At 38.1% G+C, this 25,187-nt stretch overlaps 1 protein-coding gene across 8 annotated transcripts in view; it reads right to left on the bottom strand.

The window, feature by feature from the left end:
• The window catches only part of fat1a (FAT atypical cadherin 1a), a 99,126-nt gene that overhangs the window by 18,609 nt on the left and 55,330 nt on the right, over positions 1-25,187 (bottom strand). For all 8 annotated transcript variants that reach the window (XR_005279427.1, XR_005279428.1, XM_038270544.1 and 5 more), the window contains 9 exons: positions 19,108-19,383; positions 18,639-18,849; positions 12,803-16,876; positions 11,894-12,090; positions 11,629-11,782; positions 8,499-8,732; positions 2,510-2,896; positions 957-1,171; positions 3-140 (listed from right to left, as the gene is read on the bottom strand). Coding sequence is in view for 6 of the 8 variants with exons in the window: in XM_038270544.1 (XP_038126472.1) it covers positions 3-140; positions 957-1,171; positions 2,510-2,896; positions 8,499-8,732; positions 11,629-11,782; positions 11,894-12,090; positions 12,803-16,876; positions 18,639-18,849; positions 19,108-19,383 (5,886 nt within the window). In the remaining 2 variants the exon portion in view is untranslated. The remainder of the gene's footprint in view (positions 1-2; positions 141-956; positions 1,172-2,509; positions 2,897-8,498; positions 8,733-11,628; positions 11,783-11,893; positions 12,091-12,802; positions 16,877-18,638; positions 18,850-19,107; positions 19,384-25,187) is intronic.

Here is a 25,187-nt window from a genome sequence, read left to right on the forward strand (position 1 = left end):
ACTCTCTCTCTATCCAGCAGGCGAGCAACTTTAAGTTCTCCTCGTAGCGGCTCCATGGTAAATGGGCTGCCTTGGTTGCCATCGACAATGGAGTAGCGAATGTGATTGTAGGATGGTCCATCAGAATCCTCCGCCATCACCTTAGAGTTCAATAAAATCCCATAATAATTCAGTTAACAACTCTCTGTTATTATGTCAGTGTAAGAAAAATAGATAAAAACAGTAAGTCTGCCTTTGGAGGACCAAAGATATGCAAAAAAACTGTTTTCACTTGAATTGTGTAGGATAAATGCTTCATTGTATTAAGTAATTGTTGTCTTATGAATTTTCCTGCTCACTTTTAAGCTTTTTCTTACATCATAAAACACAGTATTTGAACTTGGCTAAATTTCAAAGGGCCACGGCAGATTTGTTATAACCCTGCAGCTTTACTTATACACAGCACACACACACAACAAATTCTATATGCATAACGCTAAACACCATAATAAATGTCAAATTCAGAAAGGGATCCCTGGGGAAATTAGCACACAGAAAGGATTTACAAGTATAAGACAATGGCATGCATTAAAAACAAATATTTGACGGTTCATTTATATTCAAGTAGCTGAGATAGATGGATAACAGACTGTGAGTGGGGCTCAATTTGTGTGCCTGACTAAAGTTTACTCATACCTTACACTATATAGGATGTCTGTTGGGTTTTAGCATGCCCCTAATGACAGTATGCCCCTAATTTAGCTGCTGCACCAGATGGCCGTTTGCCACAGGTGGAGATAATTGATAGATAATTAAGCGAATAATATGTGGAAAGTAGTGAGGAAATAAACAGCAGAGGGAGAACATGGCTGACAGAAAATTAGGAGTTATGAAAACATATCAACCCCTTCATACCTGTTTTGAGTAACCAAAAAGAAAAATCGGTTTTGTTTATGAAAAAATATGAACGCCCTTACCGTTAATACTGTCTTCCCGAGCTCTGCATCCTCACTGATGACGGTAGTGTAGATGTCCTGGCTGAAGACTGGGTGGTTGTCATTAACATCAGTGAGGTTGATATTTACAGTGGCAATGTCGCTGAGTGGAGGGGAGCCCCCATCTGTGGCCTCTATGGTGATGTAGTATTCATGGGAGGCCTCATAGTCCAGTGCCTCAATCACAAATACGTCACCTGCAAGGGAACAGGAATTTGTGCTTACTCAATTAAAAGAATCAAATGTTTCAAAATGTAGCTTAAAAAAAGAAGTATAGATCAAAGCACAAATGTTTTCTGTACAAAATTATCTTATGGCAATTTTTTCTACAAAAAAATCTGTGGAAATTAGGTCAAGTGTGTAACCAGGAGCCTCTCAAAAAACTGCAGCTTTATTACTGTTTAGGTTTTTATTTCTGAGGAATCTATCATAGTGGAGGCCTGTTGAGGTACAGTTCTCCTGTAAGAAGATTTAAAGGTAGCAATCTAAAAATCCCCACTGTTTGTATCAAACTATCTTTATCAGAATCAGGATCAGACATACTTTAATAATCCCAGAGGGAAATTACAGAATTACATTATCTGGTGAAGTTAACCCAAGCAGTTGTTAGGAGTAGCAGATGTGGTCAATGAATGCTGGATGTCAGAGCCTAGTATCCACATACAAGTCTAAACAACTTAAAGCAATCTCCCAATTATGCCAAATTAAAAACTAAAACCTAAAAACTAGTGGGGCAAAGTCTTTTAGAGGCACTGAAAAAAATCATTTTAAATAATCTGTCTGTATTCAAGGTACTTGGTAGGAAAAAGAAAACCATAGGAACATCTTCTTTCCATGATGAGGGGTTCTGTTATCGTCCTGACTGCATTTAACTGTTTCTAGGTGAAAGAGGATCAAAGGTAGGTCAAAGGTGAACTGGATGATGTTATGCTGAACAGTTTTTAGAATAGCTTGAGATTGATGAGCTTTAATTTTATTTGTAAAAACAAAAACATTTTATTAGCAATGCAATTTTACCATTTATAATACATCAGAATTGGACAAGCTCAGGAAACACTACATATAGACTTGTCAAACCTACTCTATTTTGGTATCCCCTTATACCCAATCCTAAATGTTGAGGATCACTTTATTAAATTGCTCTGTTTACATTTTAGCAACTATTGTGGAAGAGAGCTATTGCAATATTGAATAATTTTTCATATTTTCGTTGTAGATGATGCTTTAATATTAGATGATAATGAGATTGTTGAAACTGCAAATACTATTATCAGAAACATTTCTTGTTGCGCTTAACAAGTAATATCATGAAGAAGAATGTTTCCATTAATAACAGATTAATGACGTATATCATCTTCAGAAATTTAGACGGCACCAGTTTGATGAACTGATTCTAAATAATCCAGTAAGTTTATTCAAATCTGAGCTGATAGTTTTTGGATGAAATCAAAAACAAAACTGAAGCTCAAACCTTTAGCTTCTATTTGGGAAACATGAAATGACAGATCACAATAAAACATTTTTTTTTTACTTACCAGTGCGGGGGTCCACACTGAACATGCCATGTTCATTCCCACTGATGATGCTGTAGGAGATTTCTCCGTTAGCGTCTGAATCACGGCTTGATGCCTGTACTCTTATAACTTGGGTTCCCATGGCCACATCCTCTGACAGGTTGGCTGTGTATTCGCGGTGCTCAAAGACCGGTGGGTTGTCGTTGATGTCCAGCACTGAAACTATCACCTCACAGAGTGAGGAATAACGTGGAGAGCCCTGGTCGCTAGCACGAGCCTTCAGACTGTAAACTGACTGCACCTCACGGTCCAGTGGGCGCTCCAGGGTTATCACACCGGTTTGCTCGTCAATGGAGAAGAATCCGTCAGCAGAGTCAGCCAAGGAGTAGACGATGTCACTATTAAGACCTGGAATGACCAAAAATAATGATTCAGTGATTTTTCCAAAATGGAAACATTAATGGGACTTAAGCAACCCCTCTTTTTTCCATTAAGAGCTTAGAGTTAATTGGTTTGAGTGTCTGACAGAATGTCATCCCTCCCTTAAATCAACGGGAACAAGCATCCTCCTTTTAACCCCCGTTAATTGCTGCTTCATCGGTGCTGTAAAGTCCTGTCACTTATTTTACTTTTGAACCAATTTTCATGTTTAAAAATCTGAAATGTGTCACAGAGAGAATGACATTTTTTTCAGATAATGCAAAAAAAAAAAAAAAAAAAAAAAAATCTGCTTTTTTCTGAGATCATCAAAAGGTTTTAATTTTATTCAGGGAATGACCGTCCCTCAAGATTTTTAAATGCATTGTGTTTTCTTTTGCAATTAGGAAGTACTTTTGTGTTGGTTCATAACTAAAGCTCCATTTCAAATACTCTGCATCTTGTGGTTGTAACTCTAAAACAAAATATGCAACATTTAAAGGGGTTTTAATACCTTTGAAAAGCACTGTAAATGATCCATGGTTCACTGGCTGCTTGTGAACACCAGCTGTAAAAGCCTGATCTACGCCATCTTCATAACTCATGTCCTCCCACAAGTGTGATGTACCCAGCAACAAGACAAAGACTGATAACGATAATAATCATAATCCTTTTCTGCAGGTGGTCTCCATTTGGAATATGTTATTATAGTCCCATTTATCAGGTGAGTGCCCTCCATCCTGTCTAGATCTCATTATAACGCTGGGGAGATGACCGTAGGGAACCCCGTTATATGGATTCTCATCACTTTCATCCGATAGGAACATTTAGAAAATGTTTGCTTGATGAGACTTAGGAGAATTGTTTTATAATATATCTGCCTGTATTGTCTTATATGATTACTTTAATGATGCATATCTTTGTCCCTGGGCTGAAATCTTGAAAATTAAACAGAGCTTGAAAACATTTGGTTAATTAAGCTGTTACTGTATAAACAGAAAATGAAATGGCTGCTGATATCACATGCAGGGTGTCCTCATCAGCTTAGAAAGACAAAAGACCTGCTTAATTTAAGCAAACATGAAAGCTGTTTATGGCACAGTTTGTTCTATTACTTCAAATGCCTATAGTAGTTTTCCTAAAATGTGCATTGTCCCTCTAGGCCGGCGGGCGGTCTTTGCTTCAAGAATTTCAAGTATTGCGTTTTCTTGTTCCCATAGTGGGATCAAGAAAGAGGTAGATGCAAGGAGACACTATGGAAGACCCAGAACTCACTGGAGCAGCTATAATTACCACCTGGTTCTGTGGTAATTATAGCCTCAGAGGGAATAGTGGTCGAATCGTGCATTGGTGAAAGATAGTGAATGAATGAATTAACAATGACAAATTAAAGCTAGACTGGAATATGATTTCAAAAGTTTATGCAATTTATAAAAGATTTTTTAAACAGTTTGTGAATTTGTGAAATTGTTTTTCTATTAACAACCAAAGTATTTGAGATTCTCCAATAATAGGTTATAAAAAAGCAGGGAGTTTGTAAAGACTTTACTTGGGAGTAAAGAAACATTCAAATTCCCCCAAAATAGTAGAACTTTAGAAGCAGAATAAACGAAATAAGATTGCAGAGCCAGGGGCAAAGAGATACACTTAAATCCAGGTGGTGAGATAAAGAAAAAAGCAGAATCAGAGAGGGAATTTTGAAGTTTATCACAGATCAAGGGCACCAGTCTGGCTCTGTGTCTCTGTTTGGTTTATAATCATTCTGCACTGATAAGTGCTGCCTCTCAGAGATTGTAACGGGAGGCTGAACTGGGAGAGCAACTATGTGGGTGAGGAACAGACATCATAGAGAGATCACAAAGACTGTGGCACACAGCAAGCAGTGCCAAGAATGAGTCCATTTTTAAAATTCAGAAAGTATGGGGGATAATGCAATATTTCTCTCTGAGGAGGAGAATTATATTAGATTTTAAATTTTCATGCTTCAGTAGAAAGACAACCGATTGAAGGCTGTGTTAACTGGGTCAAACCTACATTTTTTTTTTGGCTCTCTACGAGAGTATCTGAGTCAAATGTGCAGTGTTTGAAGCTTGTAGCAAACAAGAAATACTACACAGACAAACAAAAAAATGTACTCTAAATGTATAAATATAATATATCTCTACCTGCCTCTGGCTAAACTTCAGGGTGTACATTGTTTTTTTCCTCCACTTCTGAAATTGCTCTCGTCCTTGATATGTTAAATCTAAAACGCATTTTTGCAAACCAAGCATGCGCAACAAGAAGTCTTAATGCCAGCTTTGTTTACACCATTTATCATTTGACTCTAAGGGGCCTTTTTCAGGCATGTTATTCACTCTGTCAGCAGCCTCACTCCCAAAGAAAATAGAACGAGACAGAGAGTTGATTCTCTGTCAGTCAACAATCTGAAACGGTTCTTCGAGCTTGGTTGTCCTGCTTCAGTAAACTCAGAAAGCAATCTGGAAAGGCAGGTCCACCAGTCTGCTAGAAAAAAAAATCTCAAGTAATTCCAATGGCTATTAAATTGGAAGGTTTTAAGCTCTCAGAGCTATCCATGTGTGAGCCTCTTAGTGATTGGCAATGTTTACTGAAAGGAGGAGACGCCTGAGATAAATATGTGGCCCCCATGGTGATGCGCTAGGTAAATGGAAAATTGCAATCCTCCCCTTTGAGAATTTAGCCTGAAGAGAGAGAAATTTCATTAGAGTGTAATGGAGCTTTTAATTTTAGGGGTTGATCATTCATAAAATTTCACATTTGTTATCCTTCCCCCATGTCATTTAGCCTAATGCAGCTCTACAGCGAGAAGATAATAAGGGCACAGCGAGTCAGCACTGAGCCAAGATGAATGTGTAAACGCCTTAATAGTAAAGATCGACTGTCAAAGTACATTCTGGAAATCACCTGAGGTTAGTGTGACTAAACTATTAGACCAGCTCACAAGTAATTTGCAAGTTTATTTTCTACCAATTATCTTTTATTACCACAGTAGGAAACAAAGATGGTGTAAAGAAGACGGAGTATAAATACTTCAATTCTCACCTAAACAACAGACTCAAATGGAGTAGCAACTGTAAAGCCCAGAAAGGTTAGACCAAAGGTACTTTTTTAAGAAGTTAGGTAGTTCAGTGTTTGCAGCAGGATGCTGCATATCTACAATAAGTCTGTTGTGAAGAGTGGGATGTCTTCTGATATAATGCCAAAAAGCTCGACAAGGCTAATAAAGAAGGCCAGCTTTGTCCTGGTTACTCTTCTAGAAAACTCTAGAAATGATTTCATAAACAACATGTTTTTTTAAACTAAGACAATCCTGTAAATTCTCTTCATCTGGCTTTGAAGGGTCCACTGTAAGACATACCGCTGCAACATATCCTTCATGCTGACAGCTATTAAAATATTTAACAACTTGCTGAAAGAAAAAAAAACTAAACACTAAGTATTCTAACGGTTTGTTTCTTCTGAACTTGAATCTAGTTTCTAGTGCCGGTCTCTATCCTCTTTTTAAAGTTGTGTGATGCTATTTTGTTCCTTCAAACTTCTACCTGTGCTAAGACCATTATAAGACTGTTATTTACAGATATTTTCTTCACTTATGAGGGCAAAAACTAATACAATGCTCAGATCTCAACTACATATATAGGCATTTGTTTACTATTTTCAATCTAATAGCTCTAATAAAGACAGTAAAAACACCTTGTATCCTCCAAAAGTGTTGCTAATTTGTCTTATAAAATGTGACAGATTGTGATTATCACTCCTGATTAATCCAAAACAACTATGAGTGAGTTTCAGCTTATAGATAATATCTATTACAGATACAAAACCAAATTACTCCACATCATACTGTGAGTAGATAAAATAATAAAAGTTTTATACAGTCAGTTGTAAAAGTAGCAAAGGAACATTTCTCAATCTGGGTAGAAATGGATGCATAGTTGAAACAAAATTTTCCATGCATGACAAGTACTTCTGGCACCAAAAACAGTCTGTTACAGAAGAAAAAGTACCAAATAAAGAAATGATTCATGAAATGTAGTTGACTGTGGATCAAGTGTTCCTGCCATCCTCTGTGTGTGCCTGGTCAAGGCAACCAATCAAGAGTTGTCTTTTGGTCTCTGCTGGAATATCTGCGTGTTTGTGAGCACGTTTAAATTCGGCTATAATATAAAATGGGTTGAGTGGTCAGTTCAGCTAGAAAAGATTTTATTTAACAATTTGTTGCCGATTGATTTGTTATGGGCTGGAAATGTTTTTATTACCGTATTTTCTGGTATTTTGTGCACTTAATTATTTAAAAAAACTGGAATTGTACATAAATAAGCCCCACTGGGCTATAACCCACTGATATCTACTAAATTTTCTCCCACCAAACCTGTAGGGGGAGCTCTACATATAGCCCCCAGAGTAGAAGACTGCTAGCTCCCATTAGCTTGTTGGCTCGCACTAGTAAGAGCTTCTACTGAAAGACGGGGCTTCGTCAGCTCTTTAGGAGTTGAGCCCAGTCTCTTCCTTGGTTCGGCAGCTATATTGCCGAAAATAAATGTCAAAATGTGTGAATTAGGCACATTTGTTCTCGGTCATGCCTGCTGCCAGCATGTTCTTGTGCTAAATTAAAATTAGTCCTTTATTCTTCCATTTCCAACTTTGACTTCCCGCTCTGGCGGTTAGAAAAATCCACAGAAAAGCTGCATCTTCTTATTAGCCGCATGGTTGGGGGAAAAAATTGGGAAGCGTGCGAAAAAAGTAGCAGCTTATAGTCCGGAACATATGGTAATATTTCTTTTTTTACATGCCATTTTATTGAGACGTTCATGTCCACTTTTCAATTTGAACATTTTAAATGTGAGATCTTGAAAAGATGGAATTCCAAACAGAAAAGACAGATGGTCCCACCTACAAATCCAATATGTCAGCCTTAAATGTAAATTGGATGGATGGATGGATGGCTCAATGGGTGAGTGATAAAAGAATGTTTCATTTGTTTTCTTTTTTTCCATAGATAATTTTTCTAACTCCAGTAACTTTTCTTCAAGCTCTGAAAAATATAATCTGCAGGAGATGCTGATCCTGGATTCCTTCATGAATCAATGAAGATGATGGAAGAAAAAAGGATCTTTCAAACCGTGACAAGTTTTCATTCTTACCTAAGAACCTTTTCACACTATATTCAGTTTAAAATACGTCTGTGGCGAAAATAAAAAAGATGGATAAAAAAACTGGTGTCAAGTGATGCATTAAACTTTTTCTTGAAAAAAAGACAACCCATGGAATGAATCCAAGAAAATGAAAAAGTCTTGTTTTGTATTTGGGAAAATCATGGCTATAATGACTATACATTGCATTTCAACTGCAAATTTTTACTTCTTTTGTGGGAATGTGAAAGCATGTTAAATGGTATTCTCTAAAATAAGGCCTAATGTTTAGAAATAGATACCAACTGTTCATTTTCAGTGACATTTTAAAAATAAAGCTAAATTAAAATGACATTAAGCGACTGACTTAACATCACATGTATCAGACCACAACGGACTCAGCTTTCTGTTGAAGTACAAAAAAAAAAAAATCTCCTTACCTGTGTCAATATCATGTGCTTGCAGTTTTCCAACAAATGTGCCAGTCTCTGTGTTCTCAAACACTGTGAGGGAGTAAGAGTCGGATGAGAAATGAGGTAAGTTGTCATTGACGTCCTCCACAGTGATGTGGATTTCAGCTTCGCAATATCGTCCTCCTCCATCTAGTGCTCGCACTCGGAACTTGTGCTCATCTTGTTCCTCCCTGTCAAGGGGCTGCAGTGTCTTCAATTCACCTGGAGAGTAGAAATACGTACATATAAGTCAGTGTTAACTGACAAGCACAATATATAGGTCAAAGATTGAGCTTTTATAAAATCTTGTAAGACATTCCAAGCAACTAGTAGTTTCAGGATATAACAAAGGAAAATAAATACAATAAATTATTCAAGCGCAAGAACAGATAGAAAGAGGCAAAGCGGAAGGAAGCAAAACATTAGAGTTGGCAGCAAAGAGCAGCTTGAAAGCATCTTGGGAGGCAATACAGTCAGCATTACCACAACCATGGTGGAAAACTCCAGAGCCTCTTAGCAATCATAATAAGCAAGTCTCCTAGCTGTCTTTGCTACAAAAAAAGAGATAAATCCTTCTCCTTAGCAGCAGCATTGAGTGCTACCAGAAGACAGCTGGATGGTCTTTTCCCTCATTCTCTGTTTGCATGACAGCAGATGTGAGGAAAAGCTGCTAAAATCGACTGGTTTAGTTCGTTATGCTTCCCTTTGCATTTACTGCACATAGAATCTTAAAAGAACAGGTTGATTTTGAATAACTGGTACTGTTTTTATTTATTTTTTCCTTCTTCTGTTTGCTTTTCCACCAAGCAGCCAGATGGAACGTCTGATTTATAGTGGTTCCCAAAGGAAATAATTTGTGAGAAGTATGGGAGACATTAATTCAATCTAAGTCTGCTTCACTGTGATATTGTGCTGCTGAAAGGCTCTAAAAAGCACAGCAGGGAAATGTTCTGGGTCCTTTTTAAGAAATATATGAATACAAAGTAAATAAAAATAACTTCTTTATCTTCTGGGGCTTACACACTCAGACAAGTCCGTGCATAAAAACAAAACCCTTTCCAAAGAAATAATTATCTCTTGAGATTGTCAACCTGCTGAGCCACTTTTTGTTTAGTGAAGTCCTGCTTTAGGCTGAATCATGATCAACTTTAACGCGTCTGAATAAATGCCCCCAATAACCTGAAAAACCTAGATAAGTAAGTAAAATTTTACACATTCACACTCATTGGAATTTAATGTGATGACCCAATACAAAGTAGCACATACTTGTAATGCAGAAAAATGAAAAAATAAAATCCTTAAGTGTCTAAGCATTCAAGTCTTGTTACTCTGATATCACAGCAATAAGTCCAGTACAGCCATTTGCCTTTAGAAATTACCTTACACCCCAATAGTCTACCTAACAATAATTTAACTGTTCCCTGAAGGACTCAAACATTTCTTAGATGATTGGAGTTCAAATGTTATCATAAAGACCATTGGGTATACCGGCAGACCAGGGGTCAAGTTTAGGAGAAACATACTTTCTTACAAAACAATATCCTTTGAACAACTCCACATATGACCATTGAATTAAACCGACAAACCAAAAAACAAAAGATTAAATGAAAAAGAGGCCAACAGGTCCAAGGTAACTGAAAAGGCTCTACATTCCATTGTTAGGACAATGTGAAACAAAAACTATTAGCTAATCAATCCTCAAATGGAAAGTGATAATAATTTCCATTTGAGGTTTTCTGAAATCAATTTAAATGACCCAGTTTGCATGTGGAAAAACTGTCTTCTTGTTAGTTGTGGAAAACAATTTTTGTCCCACAAGCAAAAATTATTTGGTAGAAATTTGTCATTGTGTATAATTTTGAACTAGCGCATTCACCAAAAAGTCATCAAGTCGATTTAATTATGCTGAGTTGACTTGCATCTGGACAACTCGCAAATTGTCTCCTCCCCCTCACTTGCCAGTTTCGACACAACATAGTGAACCACGATTTTATTGTGCGAGTGACAGAGGTGTTATGCTCTGGAACGCCGAACAACGTCATCGGCATCGATGTCAACGGGACCACCAGATTCTCTAGAAATGTAATGAGTTTGGATAGTATCACCACCTACTACTAGAGTTGCATCTAGATGACGTCGCATTCAGTGGTACCTTCTTTTATTTAGCTGTGCAGAGAGCCCAGTGCTGGGGATTTTTAATAACTATCTAAAAACCTTTCAAGAGCATTCCTTATTTCATCATTTGTCAACATAACTTTCTTTATATTGCATTTTCATTGAAAAAAAGCTTAATTTCAGCTGAATTCCTTTAACTTACAGTAAAACTAAAACCAGTCTCTCATTGGTTGCCCTGATGAAAAAAATTGGATTTTTCAATTTCAGCGATCACATTTTCTCCCTCACTGCGTATTAACAGCGGTGCCCCGCCGTTTTCACTACATTGAATTCTGCTGGCCACTTCAACACTCATGCCTGCTGCATTTTCAAAGGTATATTATGTAAATTTGTCGTGAACAGCGCCATCGAATGCACGTTAAGACCATAAGGCGTGATGAATGTTTACTTTTAGCAGTGACAGAAACGCTGTAAAAGTTGATGACAGAATGGAGGGAGATAAGCAAAAGGAAATCCAGGAAGGAAAAGTACCATACACATTCTAGCAGGACAAGGATCCCAAACCTAAATTCAGAGTAATAATGGACAGTAAGCATAAACAAGTAAAACAGCGATGTAATCAAACTCCAAATCTGCTGTTAGTCCAATTAGAAATCTGTACTATGATTTCGCAGATATCCATTCGGTTTAAAAGAGATTGAATCATTTTACAAAGAACAATGGGAAAAAATGGTGCAATCTAGATGTGCCGAGATACTTAAGGCAATAGCCACAATAGTTGAAACCGTAATTGCTGTAAAAGGTTATAGGTAACTTAAAGTATTGACTTAAGTACTGTAGATAAAATGAAATCTATGTCCCTTTTCAACATTGTATTTGTCAAAAAATGATAAAAATCATGCACCAATTTCACTTCCCCTCATAAATATGTGCAACCCGATGTTGTTCTACCACATAAATTCATAAACTCATTCTTTATTTGGTCTGCAATACAACTACACACCTGTGTCTGAGTCAATGATGAACAATTCTGATCCAGCTCCCTGGAGCTCGTAAGAGATTTGGGCGTTTGAGCGGATGTCAGCATCTGTGGCCGAGACCTGCAAGATGAGCCTGCCAGCCGGGGAGTCCTCTGGGACGCTCTCACTGTAGATGGACTGGATGACACAAAGAGGAGCAGATGTGGAATATTAAAGAGGCTGAGAAAGTGAGGTTCAAAGCAGGAAATAACAAGCACAACAAGGGGAAACAACATGAACACATTTTACCTTCTCGCATACAGGGTCGTTATCATTGGCGTCCAACACCTTGACTTCAACGATGGCCTTAGCGGTAAAGATTCCATCACTGGCAGTGATGTTAAGGAGATAGTTGTCTGTCACTTCTCGGTCCAAGGGCTTCCTGACAGAGACCTTCCACTCATTCTGAATGTGTTCAATGGCAAACTGGCCGAGTGGGTCCCCTCCTGTAATAAATGACACATATCCCAATGCAACATGATCAACATTACAGAAGAAAGTAGCAGGTTGCTCAGTGGCAAGACGAACTTTTATCTGTTATTTCTGGAGCAAAAACACAAGACCAGGAAACAGACTATGCACTGCATACTACTAAAGATGTTATTTTAATATTATTATATTTTTTATATTTTCGAAACCTTAAATAGCTATCCACATGTTCTAAATATAATATAATCATGTCTTTTTAAGAGGTCAATAAAAAATGTGAAATACTTTTTAATCACTTGTATTTTTGTTATTTTTTAAGATAAACAAAACAAAAAACATAAACTATAGTTCAGAATCTAGTGCACCATATGGTCAAGTACAGCTGACAATGTTGAAGCCTTTACTAGAATGTTTTCTTGCTGTCCTTTTGAAAGAAGGGATAAGAAGTGTGATATCAATCAAAATCAGAAAAACAGATCAGATTCTTCTTATTTTATGCCACCATTTTTTTATTAAGATTTTAAATGCAGCCATAATGAATGTTGATATTTCTAAAATTTTCAGTGTGAGACTGTGGTACTTATTCAAAAAATATAAGTTTTCTTAAAGGTATTTTTACATATCTCTACCACAGGTGCTCTGTATTGCACTACAAGTCTTAAAGCATAATTCATTCAATTTATTTACTTTGCAGGAGAAACAATTTACCACTAAGAAGAAAAATCTCACCTGTGATAAAGTAGTTGACTTGTTTGTTGATGTCTTCAGAATCCTCATCTGTTGTGCTGAGGATGGCGATCACCCCACTGGGTGGGGGATCATCCTCACTGACTGTTCCCTTATAGATCTCGGCAGTGAATCGTGGTGAGTTGTCGTTAACGTCAGCCACCATTACCTCCACATTGGTACCAGCAACATGCTGGACTGTGTCGCCTTGGTCAGTTGCGAGGACAGAGATAATGTATTTTTCTGTTTTTTCACGGTCAAGCTCCTTCAAAGTTGTCAACCAGCCTGTTTCACTGTCAACAGCAAACAGCTCAAAGATCTCCTGTGACATCTGTTTGGGGTCTAGACTATAGACAATGTGACCATTTGTTCCGGAGTCAAGGTCAGTGGCTTTGACTTGAATAACTTGGGTCCCACTTGGCAGGTTTTCAGCAGTGACAGCCTCATAAGGTTCAGCTTCAAAGATTGGTTTGTTATCATTGATATCTTTGACTTGGATATTTACATTTACTGAAGCAGCTATTTCATAATTATTATGTTTAGTTTGAGCAAGCAGGGTTAGTTGATACCATTTGGCCATCTCATGGTCAAGTCTCTTCTCAAGCTTTAAGGCTCCAGTATCTCTGTCTACAACAAATACTTCATCCTCATTGCTCTCCGGGGTGTTGCCTCTCACAAGGCTGTAAACTACTGGCTGTTCACTCTCTGCTTGAATTATATCTATCTCTGTTCCAATAGGAAGATCTTCGGAAACAGCATACCTATAATATGGTTCTGCAAACTTGGGAATTGGGGTGTCTGATGAAACAATCCTGATGTAAACCTGGACAACTGAATGCTTGGATGGGTTCCCAGTGTCCTTTGCCCTTACGAAGAATGCATAGAGTTCATTTTCCAGTCCGATGAGGCTTTCTTTGGTAATTATGACCCCAGAGGTTTTGTGTATTTCAAAGTTCTCCCTTACATTTTCAACATCTGCTTCAATTGAGTACTCTATATCAGCGTTGCTTCCCTCATCCATGTCTGAAGCCGCAATTTTGAGCACAGATGTTCCTCTTGAGACATCTGATGTAATGGTGGCCTTGTACACAACTGCCCTGAACTGTGGGGAGTTGTCATTCTCATCTGTAACAATTACATTGACAACACAAAAGCCGACTTTTCCGCCACCATCTTTTGCTATCAGAGATATAGGAATTACTTTCTCAAATGTGTTTTCACGATCAAGGCTTTCAAGAGTAAAAATTTCTCCTTTTTTATTAACAGAAAATTTGTCCTTTGCTAAATCGTTGACAATTTGGTATGTAATCTCGCCATAGATCCCTTCATCTTCATCTGTTGCTTCTACTTCTGCTACTAACGTACCAACAGGTGAGTTCTCAACAACCTCTACCAAATACTCCGTCTGGGAGAAGGTAGGGCTGTGGAAGTTGGCCCCAATTACTGTTACCATGACCTCAGCTGTATTTCTAAATACACCATCTGACACTGATACACTAAGATTGTAAAGGGGTTGTATATGGGGCCGTCGATGGTTTGAAATTACAATGGCACCAGTTTTTTTGTTGATAGCAAAGTTCTGTTCTTCATTTCCATATACAATTGAGAACTCCAGCTTGGTTCCATCTGAGCTGTCAGCGTCAGAAGCTTTGACTTGGCTGACAAAGTATCCACGTGGCGCTAATTCACTGATGGTGGTTTTGTAAGTATGCTCAGTAAAAACAGGTGCATTGTCATTCAGGTCCGTAACATCTACTGTCACAATAATGTCACTCGTCAGAGCTGGGACACCGCCATCCACAGCTCGGACTCTTAAATTGTGGTGCTGGATTTCTTCATAATCAAGAACTTGAGCTAAGGAGATTATCCCAGTGTCTCGGTCAATGGTAAAATAGTCTGAGCTCTTCCCTCTTTCCTCAACTAGCTGATAAAATATTGCTTTGTTGTTGCCTGTGTCAGAATCTCTGGCGACCACCTGCAAAACTGATGTGCCAATAACAGAGGCCTCAGAAATATTAGCATAGTAGGAATTTGACAGGAACACAGGTGCATTATCATTTACATCATCTAGTATGATATCAACAAACACCTCAGAGTGAGCTCCAGTCAGAGAGTCTGTGGCCCTTATGTTTAACTTGTAAGCTGGATGTGTTTCAAAGTCCAAAGGCCGAATCACGTGAATTACCCCTGTATTAAAATCAATCAAGAACTGTTTGAAAGGGTCTCCTTCAGAAATGGTGTACACAATGCGAGGCCCTTCAGAGTCATTGGCTTGCACATGCAACACAGGGGAGTGCAGCTGAATGTTTTCAGGGATTTCAATGCTGTAAAAAGGCCTCTCAAACACAGGCATTGCTTTGTTCACAACTGTTATTGGCACTTCCACTTCAGCTGAGAGAGGTGGTTTCCCATTATCCTTTGCCACAACTACTAGAACAAACTTAGAGTCGAGTGAGTCTGTTTCAAACTTTGTTTTGAGCAGGATTTGACCAGATGGGGAGATTTCAAAATGGTCGTTAGGTTCCTTTAGGTTGTAACGGATGTCTGCATTTGGGCCTATGTCTTTGTCAACTGCTGTTACCTGTCGGATGACATGACCTTCCTCAGCATCCATTTGGACCAGGGCATGATAGGGGAGGTTGACAAACAGGGGCTTGTTGTCATTTACATCTTCCACAGTAACGACAACTAAAACATGAGATGGTTCCTCAGATTTTTTCTCTTCAGTGACCTCAACAATAATATCATATGTGTCCTGTTCTTCCCGATCAAAAGGAATCCCAGTGGTTGAGACAACTCCAGAGGTGCTGCTGACTTTAAACCTGTTGTCAGGGTTTAATATTCTATAAAACAAGGGCTCATTCACTTGATTCCCAACAGCAGCAACAACTGCTAGTGTTTTCTTCTCTGCAGAGTTCTCTTGAATGTAGGCTTGGTATGATTCCTGAGTGAACTTCCTCTTATTCTCCTTGGTTTCCTTTACAGTTACCTTCACTGTAGCGGCACTGGCAAATCTACCATCAGAAACTCTGACCTTTAATTCATATCTGCTCCTGAGCTGTGTGACATTCTGAATGGAGATGATGCCTGTGACTGGATCAATTTTAAACTTGTCTCCGATATTTCCATCAGAAATGGAGAACATCAGTTTGGAGTTGGGCCCCGAGTCTAAGTCTGTGGCATTTACTTGAATTACCTCTAACCCTTTGTAGGTTGGCACAATGACAGCTGCCTCATATAATTCTTGGCTAAAAACGGGAGAGCAATCGTTAACATCAATTACTTCGATGGTCACATTGGCCGGTGTCTCTGCAAACAGGCGAGGCATTCCGAGATCATGAACTTGAACTGTGAAGCGGAAAATGCTCCTCTGTTCATAATCCAAAGCTGTTGTGGTTCTGATGGCTCCGGTGCTCGAGTCAATGGCGAAATAGTTATGAGCAAAAGGCTCAACAATTTGATAAATGAGTCTTGAATTCTGGTCACAATCAGCATCAGAGGCATGAATGACAAAAGGGGTGTTTTCATGCGTCAGAACAACACTGTTGATGGAGGCCAGCTCACTGATTATTCCCTTGAATTCTCTCTGAATGAAGACTGGAACATTGTCATTTTCATCTTTTAGATGGATCAGAAGTGTTGTGTTAGTGGCAAGTCCAGCCATGTTGGTGCCCTGTATGATAAGCTTGTATTCAGACTTGATCTCATAATCTAATGGTTGCTGAGTTACAACCACTCCTGAATTTGGGTTGATGTCAAATACATTGTTTAGGTTTCCTCCTCTTATTTGGAAGAAAACAGAAGACTGGCTAACAGCTGTGATCATGCTCACAAAACTTCCTGGGGGGGCTAACTCGCTGACTTCAGCAGAGAACTCCTTTTCAGAGAATCTAGGGGCTGCATTGTCAGAAATTGTAACTTCGATGTTTACGGTGATGGTAGAGGACAATGGTGGTGCTCCGTTATCAGAGGCCTTAACAATGAGTTCAAATGATGATTTGCTGCTACAATCAAGTTCTTTTGCAACTATGATTGTTCCAAGAACTGGATCAATAGCAAAAGAGTTCCCAACGTTTCCTGTAAGAAAGAAAATAAATTACAAATTTTTAGAATGTGAGAAAGTTAATGCTCCCTTACAGATCTGAAATGTCTCAGACTATTGGTCAATGTTAATGATGTAGATCATCACACAGATACTAAATCTATTAAATGTTAAATCAAGTAGATTTAGCTTTTTCTGTTGTCGCTACCAAACTTTAGAACAACTTGTCTTAATTTATAAAACATATATGTTTTCTTCCTGTTTTATGATCTCTTTTAAAAGCACATCATTTATCCATAGTGTTTGTACAAGTGTGAGTTAACATGCTTGTTTTATTGTTTCTGTTCCATATTATGAGCCTATGAAATGTCTGTTGGATGTCTTCATTTCATATATATCTCAAATTACAATATTTAGTAAAGTATATTGGTATTTTCATGTTTTTGATTGTGCTTTAGAAATAAGTAAAACTTGGACTTGGGTTCATTGAGTGAAATAAAAGCTTTTTAAAACAAGCTTGCCTATGAGAAATAATAATGCTCGCCTATATCAAACAACTGGTTGCATTTCCAGAACTGACAACAAGCATTCGGACATTGCTGTGGATATTTGCAGAATTATGCACACTCAGTAGATTTGGAGGGTTCTTAAAATTGATCAGACTGTTAAATGTCATACTATGGATTGTCAGTTGGCCTTTAAACACTGCATTATATGATCAAACCATAACTGCTATCTTAGCAGAAAATAGCCCATTCAATTTAACACTTAAGGACCGAAGCTTCCTGCTCTGCCTCGTCTTGTAGACAACTTTTCATTTGCATCTCCATTTCAGCCTTTACACAGGTAAACAAAAAGATATTTATACTCATCCTCCCTCTCCACTTCTTTTCTCATAACGGTAATAGTGTTTAACCTTTTCCTGCTTCTTCTGAAATGTACAAACATCCTCCTTGTTTTATTCACTTTCAGAATGAGATCATTGTTTCCACACAGCACCGCAAAGCTGTACACCCCAAAACAATAGTCTACTGCTTGTTTTAGACCGTTTCTATTGACATTAGTTATTAATTTATAGGTCTAGTACCACCATTGCATGGGGGTGGCAAGCGAAACTAAACCACAAGTGTTGGCTTATAAAAATGTATTCATTATTCAATAAGAGGGCAATCGCCTTTTCAACAGCACTAGGTCGATGCTAGGTAGAAGTGCTAAGCATCTTTGGGAACTCCTGCAAGACTGTTGGAAGACCATTTCAGGTGACTACCTCTTGAAGCCTATCAAGATAATGCCAAGAGTTTGCGCAGCAGTAATCAAAGAAAAAGGTGTCTAATTTGAAGAACCTAGAGTATATAGTTCTACGTTTGTTAATTCATAGCTTTGGTGCCTTCAGTGTGAATATATATTATATACAGTGTGTATATATCTATATCTATATAGATATATACATATTTAAATGAATATTTAAGGGAAAAACAGTTTTTCAGAGTACTGTAAGCTGTGACAAGGAAGCCATCATTATACAGTTATTTCAGCTATTTCAAGTATGCAAATCTGTCAACAAGACAGAATGCTGCATGTTTCCGAGACACAAATCGTGGGAAACTGAAATTCTTGAGATTCTCTAAACAAAATCTTCAATGCTCTGTGTCCCATACATTATCAGGATTCGGTTGCCATCACAACTAATGACTCATGGAAGTTTAATGAGGTGATCTCAATTTTTCATTTTTAAAATGAAAGCCTTACACTATGTAAAAAATAAGTGAGGCTTATTAGAATTGCACAGCAACATACCAGACTCAATGCTGTAGTTGACTTCAGCGTTATAGCCCTTGTCTTTGTCAAGAGCGGTGACCTGCAACACAGCTGAGCCGATGGCGGCTGATTCAAACACACGGCCAGAGTAAGGCGTGCCTATAAACCACGGTGCATTGTCATTAGTATCATCCACGTCAACAATGACACGGACAAGATTCCTTTTGACTGGAATGTCCTGATCCCGAACCTGAAAACAGAAAAAAAAGACAATATAAAAAACTATGTAAAAGTAAAAGAAAGGAGTGAAAGAAAATTAAAAAAATAATTGATTCTTAGAGAGAGAACTCCCTCAACAAACTATTCATGATTAGGAATCCATAAAAACAATCCGGTACACATAAATTCTTTGTTTTGCTTTTTTGGCATAACAAAACAGCCTCAACTTAACTCTGATAAACAAAATGTAACATTAGGTGCAGTTTTTAGTGGGCCAAATCCTTCATACCATCACAGTGAGGGTGTGACGATGCATTGTCTCGTGATCCAGCCGTTCGGTGGTGTATAGAGTGCCCGTCCCTGGGTCCAAACGGAACTTCCGCAGGCTGAAGGGATCAGTGCTGCTCAGGAGTGTGTAGGTCAGTTTGTTTTTCTCATCTCTGTCCACAGCATTGATCTTCAGGACCTCAGTTCCTGCTGGCTCATCTTCAGGGACGTTCACTACGTACACCTGCTGAGAGAATTCTGGTCGATGGTTGTTTGTGTCAATGACCCGGATGAGCACCTAAAGGAGAAAAGCAAGTAGATAGTAACCAATTGGCTGAGTCCTCACACGCAGTAAAAGCCAGTTTTTTTAACAGTTTGTGGTCTTATACTTTGTCTGAGCATTGCTACATGGAGAACGGTATTCAAAGTGCTCTTGTTAGATACTATGTTATACAATGTTTTTACAAAGGGACATGTTAAGTTTATTGTAACTAAAACTAAGTTTACCTAAAAACATTTATACATACATGGCCTTGAAAGTGTATTTATAAACAATTAAAGAATGACCCTCACTTGTATTCAGCCGTCTTTCGTCTGATACCCCTAAAGTGCCACCTATTGATATCTGGTATCAACTAACAAAAAAATTGTCCCCTAAAGTCCCCTAAATAGAACAAAATCAAACTTTCTGATTACTTGCAAAACACTATGTTAGGTGGAAAACAAACACAGCTGTGAAATATCATGGTGACAGCATTGTGCTGGGGATTTTCTATTCTCAGTGAGCACTGGGAAGCTGAAAAGAGTTGATGGAGAGATTGATGGCTCTAAATAGAAGCCCGTGCTGGGAAAATGTAACGGCAAACTAAAAGTTATGATGCTGAGAGGAGATTAGCAATAATGCACTAGTTTCTATCAGTACATGATATAAAGTAACCCAAAAGCAATGAAGCCAGTGTTAGTAACATAAAAACTTTCAGAAAGTCCAAAAGATATAAATGCGTTTGGTAGTCCCTGTATACTTTACTAGTTATTAACAGAACTGAATTTATCTGCTTTTTATTTCAGGTTTTCTGCATATCCACCTGATTCTTTATCTTTTTACATCAACACATTCCAACCTTTTCATTTTGATGGCCTGGACACCTAGATCTAAACTTAAAAAAAAGCTTTCAGCAAAAAAAACCCTTTAAAACCATAAAAAACATCAAAGCACCAATAGACATCTTAAGGGATTGAGGGCTCTGTGCAGAGTGTTTTTGAGGAGGGAACATATGAGTCAACAACAACAACATAGAGTAGGTGAAGAGTAAACTAAAAGTACCACAAAAGTTTATTTCATTACAATATCCATCATGACAGTCAATAAATATCCCATGTACTTGCATAGTAGTAGTCCACAAACATACCTTTTTATATATATTATCATGATAAAGTTAGGAAAATACAACATCCTGTTTGATTTGGGGGATATTAACATTTCATTTCAATAATAAAGGGGCGAAAAAAGGCAGAAACCTCACAAACATCTCAAAGCTGAAACTGAGAGGTAAAGCAGTCTTTTCTTGCACTGATGGGCATCTTCATGTCCAGGACTCTGAGATTTCAGTTTCAATAAGACAATGAGGGGGAATATTGGCCTAGTAGTTAAAACATGGCACTGAGAAGGTTGCAAGTACCCGGTTTGATCCCCACAGCCTGCACTCTGGGTCCCTTAATGGCACACTGCTCCCCGGGCGACGCACAATGGCAGCCCACTGTTCCCCAAGGGGATGGGTTAAGATGCAGAGGTAAATTTCTCCAGTATGAGATCAATGAAGTTCAATTATTATTATATGATAAGATAAGAGCTATCACAGAGTAGGGTGTTCTAACTGAGCCTGGAAGCTAAATTATGCTGTAGTAATTAGTGAAATAAGATTATTTTATTAGAACTTATTGCAATACAAGGCAATATTTTATAATAAAGAGTGTAATCTGACATGTAAGAATTTCCTTATATGAAAAAAACAATATCAAAAGATGCTTCCAAATTATTCACAACTGCAGAAACTTCTTGGTTTTTCACTGAAAAACAGGTTACTGTATGGCTGATTAATCTTTTCCCAATTCTAAACTAAAACTCCAATGCTTCCAAACTGTAAAATTCCTCTGGGAGGGTGTTTTATCAACACCAGCCACTCGTCTACTGGACTTCCGACAGAGGATTACGGAGAGCTGCCGGAATGCCATCTTTGCTTCCCAGAACAGCGAGGGGCTTCCACCCTTGCCAAACATGGGGAACAAAGGGATCATCCGAGATTAGGCACCTGCATACCAAACACCAGGGGGTGATGTCCTTTAGGAAAACAGTTGAAGCCAAGCCGCTCTGTGTCGGGTCGGTGAAGGGGGGGGATGACGACACAAAAGCCTTGAACAGGTGGCAGCTCACTAGCTAACTGAGGTTTGTCAGATCTTTGGTCAAAACAATTGCCGCTTGGTTTGTGCCGGTAAGAGTGTTTGTTAGCCATTGTGAGGTGATGAAAGAGACAAATATAGCCTCAACCTGACAGCACTGATAACATTTACAATCTGCTGTATGCTGTGATGTTGGCATTACTGCTGAGACTCACAGATGTCATCTTGCAGGGGGAGTGCTGGGATGCATGCTGTCTTTCAGAGCCGTGTTCTGGCCCTTTGCCACAACTTTTTTGTTCGGAGCGAGCCATATCACACTGCTAATCAGCACGTGAAAATAAAACAAGTACATTTTTCAGAATCAATATTAACTCTGAGACAGCAAACAACTCCAAGCATCAGTGTAACAATCTGGCCTCATGCCAGGCTTTTCTTCTAATGTTGCGCCAAGTAATGTATGGCTCCAGATCCCTGATGTCTCCAATTCCACCTTTTATACACACTGAGCATGCACCCAACCTCCCACTCACACCGGAACAGGGGCATAAATTCAGAATTTTCACATGCACCTCTACACAAAAGCTGTGCAATGCTACTCAATGTGGCCTGCAAGAGATAACACATTTTTTGAACAGTTAGAAAAGGTGGAAAGAACTGATAGTGCTGCAAAGAAACCAAAAGGAATGGGACCTGGTCAGCTGTATCTACATCGTTCTCTTCCCATACATTTTACAAAGTGTCACATAAAAACTATTTTCCCCCACATCACACACGCAAACACAAGCTCGCCTTTTCCTTTGCAAGGAAGACTGAAACAACACTTCAAAAGGACTTTGTCCCCAAACCTCACAAAGCAGTATGATGCAGCCTGACTGCAGCAGAAACACTGTAGAGAAAAGCTCTGTAGTCTTTGTGCACTGCTTCCTGAGGGAACGCTGAAGAGAGACAAGATTGGGTCTGAGAAACAAGCATGACAGATGGAGATAGTGAAGATTTAAAAAAAATAGATGACAGTAAGAAAGAAAGCAACAACACAACACTAAGAACGCTCGAGGGAACGTTCAAGTTTGGGTTGAAATGAAAATTAAATTCACATGCAAAATACAAATTTAGTTTCCTCCTGTTGACACTCAATTGTCAATTTCATGTCCTTTGTGTTTATAGGCTGCTCTATCAGGAGCAGCACTTTATGCATATAATTCTTTATTAAAAGTGTTCAGATTTTCCTTTTGATGTGCCTTATAATTTATATGTGTACTGAAGGACTTCTATCAAGGATGCTCATTCCACTACAAAGTGATTTTAATTTAGTTTTTCTGTTTTTTTTAATAATATGCATTCTAAGCCAAGTGTCTCAACCACAAATTGTTAATAGGTCATTAATGACAAAAAAAGATTGTTGATACTGGATTCTTTCTTAGACAACTTTTTCTGTTTTTCTTTAATATCCTATTCATGTGCAACACTTTAATTTGCTTTGTTATACAAATGTGCCATACAAATAAACTAGCCTTACCCATAAAAAAGGGTTAAGTTAATCAAGTAGGAAAATGCTTTCCTCTTCCATGGTTTATACTTTTTTTTCCAACATGAATGCTGCCAACATTTTAGAATTACACAGTTTGTTTCAAGCACTCATTAACATCTCGGATGAATTACCAAGAGACAAGAGTGTTCTTAAATTATTCGTGTGTGCTGAACTGTTAGGTCTCCAATCTTCTGTTAACATGGGACATTTTCATGACCTTTTCCTCTTCAGCAGATAGATTGACATAAATATTAACTGTATGAAATTAAATAGTCTTTGGTTTTTAAAAATGTTGTCTTAAAGTTATGTTTTAGGAATCTTTATATAACTTTGGGTTATGAACTAATGCTTAAATTCAGTATAACATCATCAGCTTTTTGCATTTCCCTACAATCTTGTCTCCCTTGTGCCATGCTTTTTAAGCATTTATTGATTTCAGATATAAAATGTATATAACAGCAGACAAATATGTCAGTATAGCAAACATTCAATTAAGATATAAAGAAATGCTTTATTACGTTGACTAAAATAACGAGAGGAATATGAGATCCGGAACAGATTGTGTGCAGGACAGCTTGAGGAACTTCTCAACAGCCAAGGGAGGATGTCGTATAGCTGGAGACGTGGGAGAGGAGCGGAGGGGAGGCTGAATGCCAAGACTGCTTGGTTGGCATGGCTCCAGGCTATGAGCTTCCAAAGCTGGAATGTGGCACCCCTAGTCTTCATCAGCTGATCATTGATACAAGCCTTCATAGTGAACATGATGGCGGATTGAAAGCACACAGCAGAGTGGCTGTATTTTGTAGACCTCCCACAGGCCAGAATTCCTTTTAATATTAATTACAATGGATTCATGGAGCCTTGGATGACATGATCCACATTTTTCTATTCTAAAATTGTACAGAATTTAAAAAAGGTAAGCACTGACCCTTGTAAAGCATCAAAAATATTTTTTGTGAGCTGTTCAGAACAAGGCATGAGGAGGCATTAATTTTTCTCATGCAGGAAAAAAAAAACACATGGCAGATGGTAGTTTCTGTATAAAGGTAAGCCACTGTCACTCTGTTTCCAAAACACAAGGTCAGGCACTCTTGTTTGCACTTTATACCACCCAAACAGAATTATCATCAGTTCTTTACATTTGGCCTTTATAAGCAGCAAAGCTTGGAGCTTCGTACAGAAGAAAACCAGAAATACCAAGAGTGCTTGAGAGCAAAAGAGAACAAAAAGAGAAACATGGAAACATTCTTAAAAGAGAGAAAATAGGGCAGCATGTCTAGCAGCACAGCCTCCACATGACTTTGATTTGAGGAATATATAACTATCTTTCAGCTTTCACGAGGAGCACTGTGTATGACAGTGTATCTAATTTGCAGGAAAAATCTCTGTTTCTGACAAAGCTAAATTCATCGTGTGCCCAAACAAATTAAATCCAACTTCCACAGACTGTTTTACATTTACTGCCATATTTGTATCCTTTTGTCCAACAAGACTTTCTTTTTAAAGTGATCTATTAGTTAATCCATAATTTTATCCTGTTTTACCGCTAAATAACTGAAGGTTATGAATTAACAGCAAGAAAGAACCTCTAAATAGCCTAAAATGTAGCCTTTCAGAAAGTACGTTTTTGTGGCACCTAACAGCCAAAAAGCATCTTTAAATGTCACTAACCACTTTCCTAGCCACTTTTTCAGCCATCATTTCAGTCACTTATTCATGGTTTATTTAGCTTTCTTTAGCACCTTCCAAAAATCTAAAAAAAACTGACTTCCCCTGATGGTGACGAGGCCAATTGGGATTTAAAAACCTATGTCTATTTAGTGAAGAGACTATAGCTAACCTTTAGAAGGTCACATTGACAACAACAATCTTCACAGTAGAAGTTGCTGAGTGAAGATCCATTTTGCTGTTCTTAGTATTCGGGGCGAAAAGGCCCACAAAGAGTAAAAGGCTTTAAGAAAGAAAATTATATTATAGTTTTATGTATTACTCTACAGCAGGAAAGTGTTATCAATTTTCAATGCAAAAAATATATCTAGTGTTCTTTTATTATTTCTGATGTGAGAAAAAACTTCTAAAGATTCTGGTTATTTATTATTTTAATATTTACCTCTGTCATATAACAAGGAATCACTTCTTTATTTTTCATATCAGATCGCAGCAGAACACTCTAGAGA

This window comes from Cyprinodon tularosa, unplaced genomic scaffold (assembly GCF_016077235.1).
Source record: "Cyprinodon tularosa strain WSP-4 unplaced genomic scaffold, ASM1607723v1 ctg766, whole genome shotgun sequence".
NCBI classification, from domain to species: Eukaryota; Metazoa; Chordata; class Actinopteri; order Cyprinodontiformes; family Cyprinodontidae; genus Cyprinodon; species Cyprinodon tularosa.